This window comes from Cimex lectularius, unplaced genomic scaffold (genome assembly GCF_000648675.2).
Source record: "Cimex lectularius strain Harlan isolate CLEC.00 unplaced genomic scaffold, Clec_2.1 scaffold116, whole genome shotgun sequence".
Taxonomy (NCBI): domain Eukaryota; kingdom Metazoa; phylum Arthropoda; class Insecta; order Hemiptera; family Cimicidae; genus Cimex; species Cimex lectularius.
Genome location: NW_019392765.1, coordinates 43,201 through 57,112, shown reverse-complemented (window position 1 = coordinate 57,112; position 13,912 = coordinate 43,201). Strand labels below are relative to the sequence as shown.

The window sequence follows — 13,912 nt, the reverse complement described above, 5'->3', positions numbered from 1 at the left end:
TCCATCTGTTTTTGAAGTGTTGCTTTGTTGCGTTTGTGTTGTAGCCGTTATCGTGAGCTAGGTTTGTATTCGTTTTCGTAATTGTCTTTGGTCAGTGGGATTGATATTAGTCTTTCTGTCATGTGTTTCAGTGCTTTTCGTTTTCTGTTTTTGTGTTAGTTAAGACAGAAAGTTTTTACCGTTGTTTGTTTCTATTTCTGCGTTGAATTTTATGTTTTTGTGTAGTGAGTTCAAGTCTTTCAGTATGTTGTTTGTGCAGTTGTTGATGTTTGCTATGGCGAGTATGACGTCTACGTACTACACACGTGTGTGATATTGTTAAGCCAGAATTTCGGGGAAGTATCTCTCTTCAAAACATTGTAATTGTATTGTATAGTTTAAAATTAATGTTTTAATTTTTGTCAAACCATTCTTTGCATTTATTTTACTACAGTCAACCGATGAACCAAGTTCTAGTAGTTCCGTTGTATCTAGTTATGTTTTTGGAGCAAATTTTAATCTTTATTTAATCAATCATTTTCTTCTTTATTTAGGACCATTTTTGTTAAGTTTATAACCCTTTGGTAAAATATAATTTGAGTTGTTTGGCTTTTGCGTATTTTTAAGTTCCTGAAACAACACCTGCAAAGATCTTATTAATTGTTTTATTATACTCCATTAATTATTTTTTATCAAAGGTCTAAAATTAATAGGTCCATCACACTACTAAATACATATATTGATGATTTTGTAGAATCTTCATCGGCTGCGTTGTTCCTAGTTAGTCCGATGTTCTTCGCAGTTAGAAACATTCCCCGAGTCTCTGGAAGTACTATGGGTATTTTGGGGAAGGGCGTGAACTGCCTTCTATCCGCCCTTTGAGGTGGTGAAGTTTGGAGACGATGTCTTTTCTTGGCTGCATCTACTATTAGAATGGGGCTGACACCTTATGACCCCCTCCGCAGTTCGTACATGTTAATTGGGCCTGTGCTTCTTTATTAGGACCGTCCTTGGTTTCGTGATGTCCATCATGCTTTGGATTACGGTGGCAGAGTACAGCTAAGTACTCGAGGCTTTGGCAATGAGTTTGCCTCAACATTGAGATAACATGATTATTCATAAATCGTGAGATGAGGTCTGGTGTGATGTAGGTTTCAGAAAAACATTTTCTTAATCCTGCCAACGTTTCGATCTTTATTGAGATCATCTTCAGGGCCTGGGATTTACAAACATTGTTTAAATTTAACAAATATATGTAGTATGTGGAAAAAATGTGAATTTATACAATGCAAAAAATATTTTTTATATTCAATCAAAGTATTTCTACTCACTCAAATTGTTTGTTTTCTGTGTAATTGTGCCATTCTTGCGTGTCGTGTTGAGAGTGCCAGTGAGATATTGCTGTTTTGTGTATATATATGTTGGATTTTTAAGGGGTGGGGAAGGAAGTCGGTATAGAAGGACATTTCTGTATTGGTGGAACCCAGTTGGTGTCCGAGTGGATCGAAGTCACGATAGCTCAAGTGGTTAGAGCAGCGGCGTATTGAGCCGAAGGTCGTGGGTTCGAATCCCACTCATGACACTAACGTTTTAATCTCAACCAAGACCTTACATAAAAAGAATAATTAATTGAAATAATTAATATGGTAAATTAGACCACTAAACATAATGGATTAATATATAATAAGTAAAGGAGTATCACTTCACTAAAAGCTCCCCGTAGCCACTTCATAAGTAGCTGAGAATCAAATCCTAATTACACATTAGAATAATGGCAAAAAAAGGAGGGAAAATTCGAAAGATTGTAGGTCGAGATGGAGAGTTGGTGTCCGAGTGGATTGAAGTCAAGATAGCTCAAGTGGTTAGAGCAGCGGCGTATTGAGCCGAAGGTCGTGGGTTCGAATCCCGCTCCTGACGCTAGCTTTTTCATTTCAACTTGTGTAAAACGGTTGATTCATTGAAAGATGTAACTTGGTGAATTAGACCACTAAACATAATGGATTAATATATAATAAGTAAAGGAGTATCACTTCGCTAACAGCTCCCCGTTGCCACTTCATAAGTTGCTGAGAATCAAATCCTAATTACGCGACATTAGAAAAATGGCAAAAAAAAGGAGGGAAAATTCGAAAGATTGTAGGTTGAGATGGGGAGTTGGTGACCGAGTCGAGTGGATTGAATTCAAGATAGCTCAAGTGATTAGATCAGCGCCGTATTGAGCCGAAGGTCGTGGGTTCGAATCCCGCTCTTGATGCTAGCTTTTTCATTTCAACTAAAACCTTATATAAAAAGGTTGATTAATTGAAAGAGGTAATTTGGTGAATCAGACCACTAAATATAATTTTCTCAGGCTCAGGGTTTGTCTGTTTTTTATTTTATAACAATAAAATTTCATTATTTAAGGACAAGCCAATCTAATCTTTGAGAATTTCGAGACGTTTCCTTGCAGAAGAAGTTTTTGTCTTGACAAAACGATCCAGGCTTTTCAGCTCAGTTTCCTACCATTTTATAACTGCATAATTTATTATTATTGTATATATTTATTTGATATTCGGGTTGTGCGTATAACTGTCAGTTGATTGTAACTGAAAATAAGGCCGATTTATAAACAGACCCCCCAGTTCGCCGATCATTGCCGAAAAGCGGCGATCGTCTGCTCCTCTCGCCCAGTCAGCCGTTAGAACGTAATCGGCAGCAGTGCGTCTCGGCTCTCGGCACTCGGCAGTCGGCAGTAGTTGTCAAGCACTCCCGGTCGAAGCCGTCCGTATCACATTTCGCTCATCGGCTGCCGGATTTATTTTTGGTGAGGACGTTCACTCGGACGTGTGCTCAAACCGGCGGCGCCAACTTCAATTTACACAGGGACGATGGTAAGAGATTTGACGAGTGTCCATCCCCAGGGTTCCTTTATCCTGGCAGGGTGGACCTGTTCCGGCGGCTGAGGTTCGCCTCGTCTCTGTCTTTTGCACGTCGAGACAAGCCCCGTTTTTTTTAAAATCATATCCCAATTTAAATTTAGCTTTATTAATTCAACAGGTTAATTCGCCTCTCGGGTACTCTTATCGTTTTGGAAGATGTAAATTAAAAAAACACCCGGGTTATCAATTATCGGCATAGATTATTGTTTTTCTCCTCTGCCGATTAACGTTTTCAAATGGGATAAAAATTGCCAAACGGACCCGCTGTTTATTTGGTATTTTCTTCCTTTTCTTTTCTCAGGTCGACTTCTTCGTACCTGTTTTTAACCAGCCGGCTCTTGAAAGAGGACAGGACAATAAATCACGTTAGAAAGTTGATAAAAGCCAAGAAAACCGTTTGATTTTTTTTAAACTTTACATTTTCGCCTTGAAAGATAATAAGACTTTATGCTGTTTTTTAACTTTCCAAGATAAACTCGGGCCGGGGTTCGATAAAAAACGAATTTCACTAGCTACGACTGTTAATTTAAAATTTACATTACAAAACCCACCGAATTGTGTATTTCTGGAATACGCGGTACACGTGGAAACAATTAAATTGCGTCCAACCGTCGCGTCGAGTTTTCTGGAGAAAAAATATATTAGAATGCAGAGCACTCTGTAGAAATATGTATTTTTATTTAATTTTTTATAACACTTTGACAGCGTTTGTATTTTTCATCAATCAATCATTGAGTTTGTGTGTATTCGTTCGTTTGTGTAGGTGGTGCAATACACAAGAATTGTATGTGTCGGCGTGTGTATGCACAAGAGAGTGAGAGAAAGAGAGAGAGAGTGAGTTAGTGAGTGAATGAATGAGAGGGAAAGAGATTTGAGAGAGAGGAAGTGAGATAGAAAGTGAATAAGATAAACAAAGAGAGTAAATGAGTGAGAGAGAAAGAAAATTATGAGATAGAGAGTGAATAAAAGAAAGAGTGAGTCAGCGAGAGAGAGAGAGAGAGAATGAGAGAGAGAGAGAGAGTGAGTGAATAAGAGAGAGAAAGAGAGAGAGAGAGACTGAGACTGAGTGAGGGAGAGAAAGAGAGAGAGAAATAAAATTGTGAGATAGAGAAGATAGAGAGGGAATAAAAGAAAGAGTGAGTGAATAAGAGTGAGAGAGAGAGACTGAGGGAGGGAGAGAATGAGTGAGTGAGAAAGTGAGTCAGGAAATAGAGAGTATTGAGTGGGAGAGAGTGGCTTAGTGATTAACAGTAAAAGTGAGAGAGTGTGAGTGAGCGAGTGAATGTATGAGTGAGAGAGAAATAAAATTGTGAGGTAAAGAAGATAGAGAGTGAATAAAAGAAAGAGTGAGTGAATAAGAGTGAGAGAGAAACTGAGGGAGGGAGAGAATGAGTTAGTGAGAAAGTAAGTCAGGAAATAGAGAGTGAGTGAGTGGGAGAGAGTGGCTTAGTGATTGACAGTAAAAGTGAGAGAGAATGAATGAGCGAGAGAGGGAGTGAGTGAATGAATGAGTGAGTGAGAGAGAAATAAAATTGTGAGATAGAGAAGATAGAGAGTAAATAAAAGAAAGAGTCTGTGAGTGTAAAAGGGAGTGGAGTGAGATAGAGAGTGAATAAGAGAAAGAGAGATTAAGTAAGTGAGGAAGAGAGAGAGAGAGAGAGAGATTGAGTGAGAGATAGTGAGTGAGTGAGATAAAGAGTGGGCGAGTGAGATAAAGAATTGGCGAGAGAGATAAAAAGTGGGAGAAAGAAAAAATAATGGGTAAGAGTGAGTGAGAGTGAAAAAGAAAGTGTGTGTTTGTCCGGTCTGAAGGGAGTGAGTGATCGATGGTGCATGCGGTAGCGCGCATAATATCTACATAATATAAGTCGACATCTGATTGTGAACAATATTTAATTATCAATAAAGTAGCATTTCGATTTTTTAATGACTGATAAAAGTCTAGAATAGCGTTGAAATATGTGAAAAATTCTGAAATTGAAACTGAAAAAAAGCTGGAATTATGAGAAAGTTGAAATCAAAAATTATAAGGCCTATCTTTTTTAACATTTTGCTCAGCTATTATGATTTTCAATATGAAACTTGTTTCTTTGGAATAAATAACTGACAGATTTTTTCTTAAATATCCGTTTTACTATCACTCCTTGAGATATTATTTTTTTGGATTTTAAAATTTTTTAACGCTTTGCCCAAATATCGTGTGAAAGTTAACCAAGCAAATTTACACTCATATATTCAATTAAAATTGCCTACATTTATTAAGAAGAATTTTTTTTAAAAGGAACATGAAGAGATTGAGTGGTGCACGTTTTTTCAAATTGTCCGCAATTTTCGTTCGCGTTTTCTTGATTTAAACCGAGAAAACTGATAACATGCTGGATTAACGCTGTCTGTTTTGCTGAATGTTTAATTTTTTTAATCATTTTTATCTTCTCTGTTTGTAAATTTCTTGGTGGTTAGACGCAATTTGTGGACTAGTTTTTTGAACATTTGCCAACTAATAGTTATTAAAAAAAAAGTCGGTAGTTTCAAAGTAATATCAGTAGTTTCAAAAATAGTAATTAAAAATGCTTTTTGTGTGAAAGGCTGATGTATGAGCCGTACTTTTTTTAATCCAACACGATTAATTATGAGTTTTTATGCACTGAAAAGCTTATAACATGGTAGAACGTTGGACTCTCATTTTAATACTGTTTTTTGTGTGTGTGTGTGTGGTTTTTTTTAAATTTATTTTTATTATCTCTCCTTGAGAGATAATGTTTTTTCATAATTGTCAATGCACGTTTTAAATATTTCGTCAAATTTGCCAAAGAAAACGTGCAATCTCGAATCAAAAATACTTGAAAATTGAGATTTTTACGGTTCACGTGTTCAAGTATTCTCTCAGGGTGCATTGGAAAATTAATTCACAATCGATAATTGAATTATTAAAACCTGTTGTAACTATGATTTAAAAAATTTGCCACAATTTTTATTTTACACTTTATGCTTTTTGTTGTTTTAGTTTCTGGACTAAATTTTGCTTGTCGTTTTCTTTATTTCACTTTCTTTCCTTGAGAGATAAAGAGGTTTTCCTCACAAATTTCACTGTTTTTAATTTAAGATATTCACTCTGTAGGAAAGAGATAAAACTCTCCCCAGGACGTCAACCCTAAAGTACTCACTCACACCAACTGTCTGTGTGTCTCGTCAGTTCTCGACATTTTGTGTGTTTTTCTTACAGAGTGAAAAACCAGAACAATTTTTTATTATTGTTATCAGTAATTTATTAAACAATGAAATAAGCACGCAGTTTTCTATGTTGGATGAAATTTTGCTTGTCAACAGTCTATGAAACCATGACTAATTTTCTGTTCGTTTGGCTTACTTTATCTCTTGACATAGTTGGATTCGAAAATATAAATTTAAAAAATATATTGTACTTTCGACCAAAAAGGTCCTAATTTTTGATATGGGCGTTGGTTGGCGTAAATATTTTTACACAATTTTAGGTTCTAACTTTCTCAGAATTCATTATAAATTTTCTTCCACACAGTTTGAAGATACGCTGGAATTTTAAAAATATTTTAATGCTATTCGTTATTGTTAATTACATATTGTTCCAAATTAAATATTATAACGATTTACACTGGCGCACTACCACATTCACCCTCGATCACTCACTTCCTTATACACAAAACAAACAAACACTTTCACTCCCCCACTCCCCATTATTTTCTTTCACTTCTCTATCCCTCCCTTTCACTTGCACTCACATATACACTCACTCACTGTCTCACTTCCCCCTCTCTCGTTGTTCACTTATACACACACACACACACACACACACACACACACACTTTATCTCACACTCATTCTCTCTCTCTCTCTCTCTCTCTCTCTCTCTCTCTCTCTCTCTCTCGCTCGTTCTCTCTTTTCTCTCACATTCACTGACACACATATACATACATTCTCACTCACTTACACTCTCCCCTCTCTCGTTCACTTGCGCACACACATTCCCTCTTTCTCCCACACTCACTCACTCACTCACTCTCCATTACTTTCTCCCCCTTCTCTATCCCTCCCTTTCGCTTGCACTAACACATATACACTCACTCACTGTCTCACTTTCCCCCTCTCTCGTTGTTCACTTATACACACACACACACACACACACACTATCTCGCACTCATTCTCTCTCTCTCTCTCTCTCTCTCTCTCTCTCTCTCTTTTCTCTCACGTTCACTGACACACATATACACACATTCTCACTCACTTACACTCTCCCCTCTCTCGTTCACTTGCGCACACACATTCCCTCTTTCTCCCACACTCACTCACTCACTCTCCATTACTTTCTCCCTCTTCTCTATCCCTCCATCTAGTGTTCACTTACACTCTCTTTCTCTCACTCACTCCCCCCTCATTCATTTACACACACACACACACTCTCTCTCTCTCTCTCTCACTCTCTCTCTCTCTCTCACTCTCACTCTCTCTCTCTCTTTCTCTCTCTCTCTCACTCACTCACTCACTCACTCACTCACTTAATCACGCACTAACTTCCTCCCCCTCTATCCCCCCGTCTCTCATTCATTTGCACACACCCACTCACTTTCTTCCCCTCTCTATTCCTCTCTCTCTCTTCACTCGCTCTCTTTCTCTTCACCTTTCTCCCCCTATCTATCCTCTTTAATCTGTAAATTCTTTAGAAGTACCAAATTTGTTTAAAAGGTCTCGGTACCCAAATGGCAGAGTGGTTTGTATTTCCGATTCATATTTGCTCCGCTAGCGGTTCTGTGTTCGAATCCTGGCATAGACCGTATTTTTAATTGGCAGTCGTATGAAAAAGGTGTTGTATTGGTTTTACTCCTCGTCCGCGACAAACAAACCATTTAGTAGGTCGTTTTAGCCCTCTTGAATGACGGGATATAATAAGGTTTTTTTCGCTACTTGACTTTTCGATGTTTTTTATAATGTTTTATGTATTAGTAATTGATTTTTTTTAAATAATAGAATATGTAATTTTGTCATTTTGATCATTATTCCTATACATGACTCTGTCAAAATTACAAATTTACAAAAATAACCGGACTTTTTTGTGGTCCTTCTTCCTTAATTGGATTAAAATTTGAGGTATCAAGCTTCATTTCTACATCGTTACACAGCATTTTCTAATATATTAATTAATTAAACTGAAAGTTTGAAATATATTTACAAAGCCGGGATATAGCTCTGTAATTATTTGTACATAATAAAGAGAGTATAAAGTTAGTTGTATACATTTTTATAATCTGATTTTGGTATAAATGTTTTGCAGAGTGTTCAGAGGTGAATGATCACGATTTATCTCCAAAAGATATCAAATTTATAAAGCTATAAGATTAATTGATCGTTCCGAAACCGTTAGGAAATAAATTATCTTTGGTATTTTTGGGAGAAACTTTTTATTTTATTTTTAGTCAGGGGGCAAAAAGATTTAATACTTTCCCCCCTGGGGTTTTGTAATATCATGACCCACATACGATAACATTTGAGATAAACCTCAGAAGGCCAAAATTTACTTGTAAATATGATTTTAAAATGCAGTATTTTTTTAAAAATATTTTTCCTTCTTGAAAGGGGTCAAAGAACTTGAAACGACGACTACGTCTGTTCCTTCTTCGAAGAGAGTGGGATAAGATCCAGTTTCTTCAGGTAAATCGATATAATCCGAACAACAAAGGCACAATAGAAAAAAAAACGCGTTTTCTAACGGAATTTTTAGGCATTTTAAAAGTGGAGGAAAAATATCGCGTCGGGACGTTTAAAAACTCGGAAATCGTGCTTAAATGGAGGTAAAGTTCATCACTGATGAGGGTCGCAAATGTGGATATGTTTTAAGAATTAGCAAAAATAGGAAAATATTTTTTTTCTCGTTTGGGTTTCCCAAATCATACACATTATTTGAGTACAACTGGCAACAAGTGTTATTCTGAGGCTTTGAACATGGTTTTGATTGCCTTTCTTGACTTTTTATTATAGATATGTTTACTTATTTTGCTTTTTTACTTTTTACTTTATTATAGATTTTATTATAGAGTATATAGGTTACACAGGCCTTGAGGATCGCCCAACCTGGGTATTGGCAGTACGGGTCAAACCTTGGTCTTATCCGTAAAACAACAGAGGTTGGGCTCCAGGGGCTATCAATAGCTAGGTCAATTCAGCCCTCAATGCAATCACTCTCTAAATCTTAACACATTCAAGCTCTCATTCTTAACTATATTCTTTCTTATTTTCATACCATTCGCTAGGTTAGGTGTACTTGATATTCCTCTTGCAACCTCTATACATTTTATGTAACTAATTCTGAATGTATTTATTAGCGAGATGTGCAGTGTTAGAGATCTAATTGAGTGTCAATGGAGTACTCAGTATTCTGCCTTTGACCCTCAATTAGATCTCCCACAATACAAATTCATGCTATTAAATACTTTCAGTCTCAATATGCACAAAGAAATGCAAAAAGAGATATCTATACAGTACATAGAGTAAAATAGTCCTGTTTTCTGTAAAAATGAGAACAGGACAAGCAAGCACTTGCTGCTGAGCTCAAGCATAAATCTCATATCGAGTGGCAATCACGTCTCTACACACGTCTATCTACTCGTTCTCTACATGGAGCCAAGAAATCACACCCTTCATTTAAGTGGGACACGTGGAATTACCAATTTTTTTTTTCATTTATTTGTTTATTTACAATGTCCTACATGAAGCATATAGCCTAAATTAAATTTAGAGCTTTCTCTATGTGGTTTGCAGGATGATGAACCTGTAATTTGGTTGTCACTGGTCACTGGCCATCTTCAATGCCGAGTCTGGATTTTTGTCATTTCACAACAGCTAAAATCCACTGAAAATGGTGAAACACCGAAATGAGTCTAAACTGTCCAAACAAGCAAGGATAGGCAGACCAAACTGATTAGAAATGACCGAATAAAAGATTCTTTTCCCCACAGACAACATGGAGAAATCTCATTATGCAAATTTATGTAGACTGATTGATCTCAATCAGCTTATTCTTGCTAGTTTCGCCTGTCAGATATGTTTTGCCATCTTAAATGATGGATTTGTCACAAACTGATATACCAATTCAGGCCTAGACAAACATCTCACATTGAAAAGTTATATAAAGAAAAAAGGTGTTAAAACAAATAAACAATAATTCACACAATTATTCAGAAATCGTGAGATGCGGTCTGGTGTGATGTCGGTTCCAGAAAAACCTTTTCTTTATCGTGCCAACATTTCGATCTTTATTGAGATCATCTTCAGAGCTCGAAGTGTTTGTCTTCTGTGTAATTGTGCCATTCTTGCGTGTCGTGTTGAAAGTGTCACTCAAAAAGGGGCACTCTCAACACGACACGCAAGAATGGCACAATTACACAGAAGACAAACACTTCGAGCTCTGAAGATGATCTCAATAAAGATCGAAACGTTGGCACGATAAAGAAAGTGTTTCTGAAACCTACATCACACCAGACCGCATCTCACGATTTCTTAATAATTATCGATTAATGGTCACTAATCACCCACACATAAACTGGTCAACATTAATAGTTTATTTCAATCAATTAATCTTTATGTAACGTATTGGTTGAGATAAGAAAGTCAGTGTCACAAGCGGGATTCGAACCAACGACCTTCGGCTCAATACGCCGCTGCTCTAACCACTTGAGCTATCATAACCTTGATCCACTCGGACACCAACTCCCCATCTCAACCCCACCTTTCGAATTTTCCCTCCTTTTTGCCATTTTTCAATTGGACCACAAATTCTAATGGGATTAATAGTTTAATTTTCTTGCTGTATTGCAAAATTTACATAATATTTTCCAGTCCTTATAATTTACCAATAAAATTCACCCAAAGTGAGGTTTTTACATACGTCATTTTAATAAATGAAGTTCACCTAGCAATGTAAATTTCAGTAATAATTAATAATTTTACATTAGGAAAAATAGTCAATGTGTACATTATTATTGATATTTCATTTTCCAAGAAAGTTATTTCTTACTTCTCGGTTTTTGTTGTGTTTTACAATAATACAATAGCTGGATTACTGCTGGCTTACAAGTATTGCGTAAAGTTCATTCACTCCCTTAACTCTCTGTATAATCCATTCGGATATCTTTTTTCATATCATCCATGTGTATCCACAATTACTAAAGGTTAACACATTATGAATTTATTTAAAATATACACTAGTGATTCTTTATACATCCTACATGACTAGCAATTTGGAAAATATATTTTATATAATTTATGTACCCATTTCATAATATGACATTGTCGATAGTGAACAAAATAATATGCCCAGTCATTTTAATGATCAAAAAATCTAAAATAGCTGTAATATATTTGTTTTTGTCATACAAAAGCCAAGATTTTTTTAAATGTTTTATACTGTTATGAATTAAAAAATCGGAAAGTGTCATGCAAACTTTTTATTTCAGTTGGCCCTAAAGAATAATATCCCAAAGCAAATCAGGCTTATAACACAGCGAAAATTTAGCATAAATACAGTGCTTAGGAATGGCGACAAGCCAGTGGCGGGTGTCCCTTACAGCAGTCTCAAGATTGGCGTACCGAAAGAAACATGGAAGGAAGAGAGGAGGTGAATAAACTAAAATAACCCAATTTGCCTTTGAAATATGTGTAATTAATATAAAATATTTCAGGGTCGCCATGACACCTACAGTAACATCAACTCTAGTCAAAAAAGGCTTCACCGTGGCAATCGAGTCAGGCGCTGGTGTGGGTGCAAAATTCAGAGACTCGGACTACACGGAAGCCGGGGCAAAAATTGTCAACAAAGAAGAAGCATTTACCTCTGGTAGGAATTCATTTAATAATTTATTTTTCATTTTATGTTATAAAAAGCTTTTGATCTCAGCATTGAAAACAGAAAGTAGCCTTGACCATCGTAGATATTCCAGTTAAATATTGTACTGTGAATTATTATTTCTAAAATTAAAATTTAAACAAAAAACAATGTTCGTTTAATTTTTTGAATACTCTTCTATTTTTCTTACAGTTAGATATAACAGATAATACAATGAATTATTAATAACTAGATCTGGTTATTGTGATTATATGTGTTTGATTTTTTACTCCCTGATCTCAAAAGATTATCTGTAGTTGATTTCAGCTACTGTTATTGAAGAAAAGATAAACAGTTTATCTCAACAAGCTGACTTTTATGTAAATGGGCAATTGGTGTTAGCAGTAAATTTTTGTCCCAGATAGACCATTTTACAGGGAGAAAAATATTCATACAAAAACTTAATTTTCTTTTAAACATCTCACCTTTCTTATAGTAACAATTGAAAATTTGATTTATTTCCATATGTAGATAAAGAAATATTCAGTAATGTTATGTTTAAAATGTCCTACTGTTTGAAAAAACTTCATATTTTATGTATTTTAAAAATAATTATGCAATTAATTAATTACTATGCCGTTAATTAGCTCAATCCAGAAAGCAAGATGTTATCTGATATTTATATCATTTGGAGTTATGAGATAACCCAAGGAAAAAAATTGTTTGTACTAGTTATCTTAATTGAAGAAAAAAGTAATAAGCAACACTGGCGAAATGCTGAAACCAGTCGTGTCACAAAAATATTGTTACTTAAACAAATAAATTAATAATTTTAATAGGATTGATAAATTTTCATTGTTGCTTTTGTTTTTTCAGATCTTGTTTTGAAAGTGCGCCAGCCTAGTGAAAGTGAGGTTCAACTATTCAAACCCGACACTACACTAATTTCATTTCTTTACCCTGGTCAGAATAGGCCACTTATCGACAAGTTGGCTTTAAAGAAAATCAATGCATTCGGTAAGTAAAAATTTCAAGTGTCACTCTTGAATCTTAATAACAAGTGGCTTTTATCTTTTCAATTATTTGAATAGTTTAATTTTCTGTGATTAAGTAAACATATTTTTTTTTCTAAACAGCGATGGACTGCATCCCGAGGATTTCGAGGGCCCAGGTCTTTGACGCGTTGAGCTCGATGGCGAACATCGCCGGTTACAGGGCAGTTATTGAGGCTGCTAACCATTTTCCAAGGTTCTTCGCAGGTATAAATATTACTAATTGACATTTCATCTAACAGCAAACTACGTTTTTACTCCCGTTTAGAAAATACATTTTTCTCACTTCTACATAAACACGAGTTTCAATTATTTGTTGGTGTTATGTTAGTTTCTGCTCAACAGACTGAATAAACAAGAAAATTAACAACTCAAATGGTGTTATTTAAGGAATAATAACTATGAAAAACAAACCTTGAGTTATTTCTATGTTCACATTACCCTAATGTTTGACCACAATTATTTATGTTAACTGTATACCCTTTTTTTTAATTTATTTCACATTGCGAATGCTTAAAACAATTATAATTAAACAAATACCTTTCAGACAAATTTTAACATTATGATTATGTTCATCTGAAGGAATTAGATTTTGGCATACAAAAGATCTCGATGACAATTAACAATATTGATAAATAGATTATTAAGATTTTTTATTAGTTTCAGTCCCATTCAGTACATTAATCAAAGTTAATTTTTAAACAAAATTTGAGATAACCTGGACAATGAAAGAGAATTGCATGAAAATTATCTGTTGAGATGGAAAGCAGATCAAGTCACAGTGGCTCAGATGGTTAGTGTTAAGGGACAGTTCTGAAGACTGGGTTCAAATAAATTATTGTTATAATAATAATAATTTTACGTATTTATAAATTTGTTGAAGTCGTGAGGAGCTGTCAAGAACGAAGTATTTTTTTTAGAAACCTTTTTGATTTTTTGCCTTTATTCGAGTCATTTTCATGGGCGAATTAAAAACTCTCCCAGAAAAAATACAATACAGATGGAAATATAAATTTTAAATAATGTATTTCACATAAAATGTGGTGCTATTCTTGTGGTGTCTGATTACAAATTCAAGTTTCACAATTTCGTATTAAAAAAAAAAAAAAAAAAAA

The 13,912-nt window shown here is 35.1% G+C and overlaps 1 protein-coding gene across 1 annotated transcript in view; it reads left to right on the top strand.

The window, feature by feature from the left end:
- Nucleotides 1–2,649: 2,649 nt before the first annotated feature.
- LOC106663692 (NAD(P) transhydrogenase, mitochondrial-like) overlaps nucleotides 2,650–13,912 on the top strand; it is a 21,228-nt gene continuing 9,965 nt past the window's right edge. Inside the window, exons 1-5 of the mRNA XM_014388731.2 lie at nucleotides 2,650–2,849; nucleotides 11,378–11,538; nucleotides 11,603–11,757; nucleotides 12,622–12,762; nucleotides 12,882–13,004. Of these exons, the coding sequence (XP_014244217.1) occupies nucleotides 2,847–2,849; nucleotides 11,378–11,538; nucleotides 11,603–11,757; nucleotides 12,622–12,762; nucleotides 12,882–13,004 (583 nt within the window). The 5' untranslated portion in view covers nucleotides 2,650–2,846. The remainder of the gene's footprint in view (nucleotides 2,850–11,377; nucleotides 11,539–11,602; nucleotides 11,758–12,621; nucleotides 12,763–12,881; nucleotides 13,005–13,912) is intronic.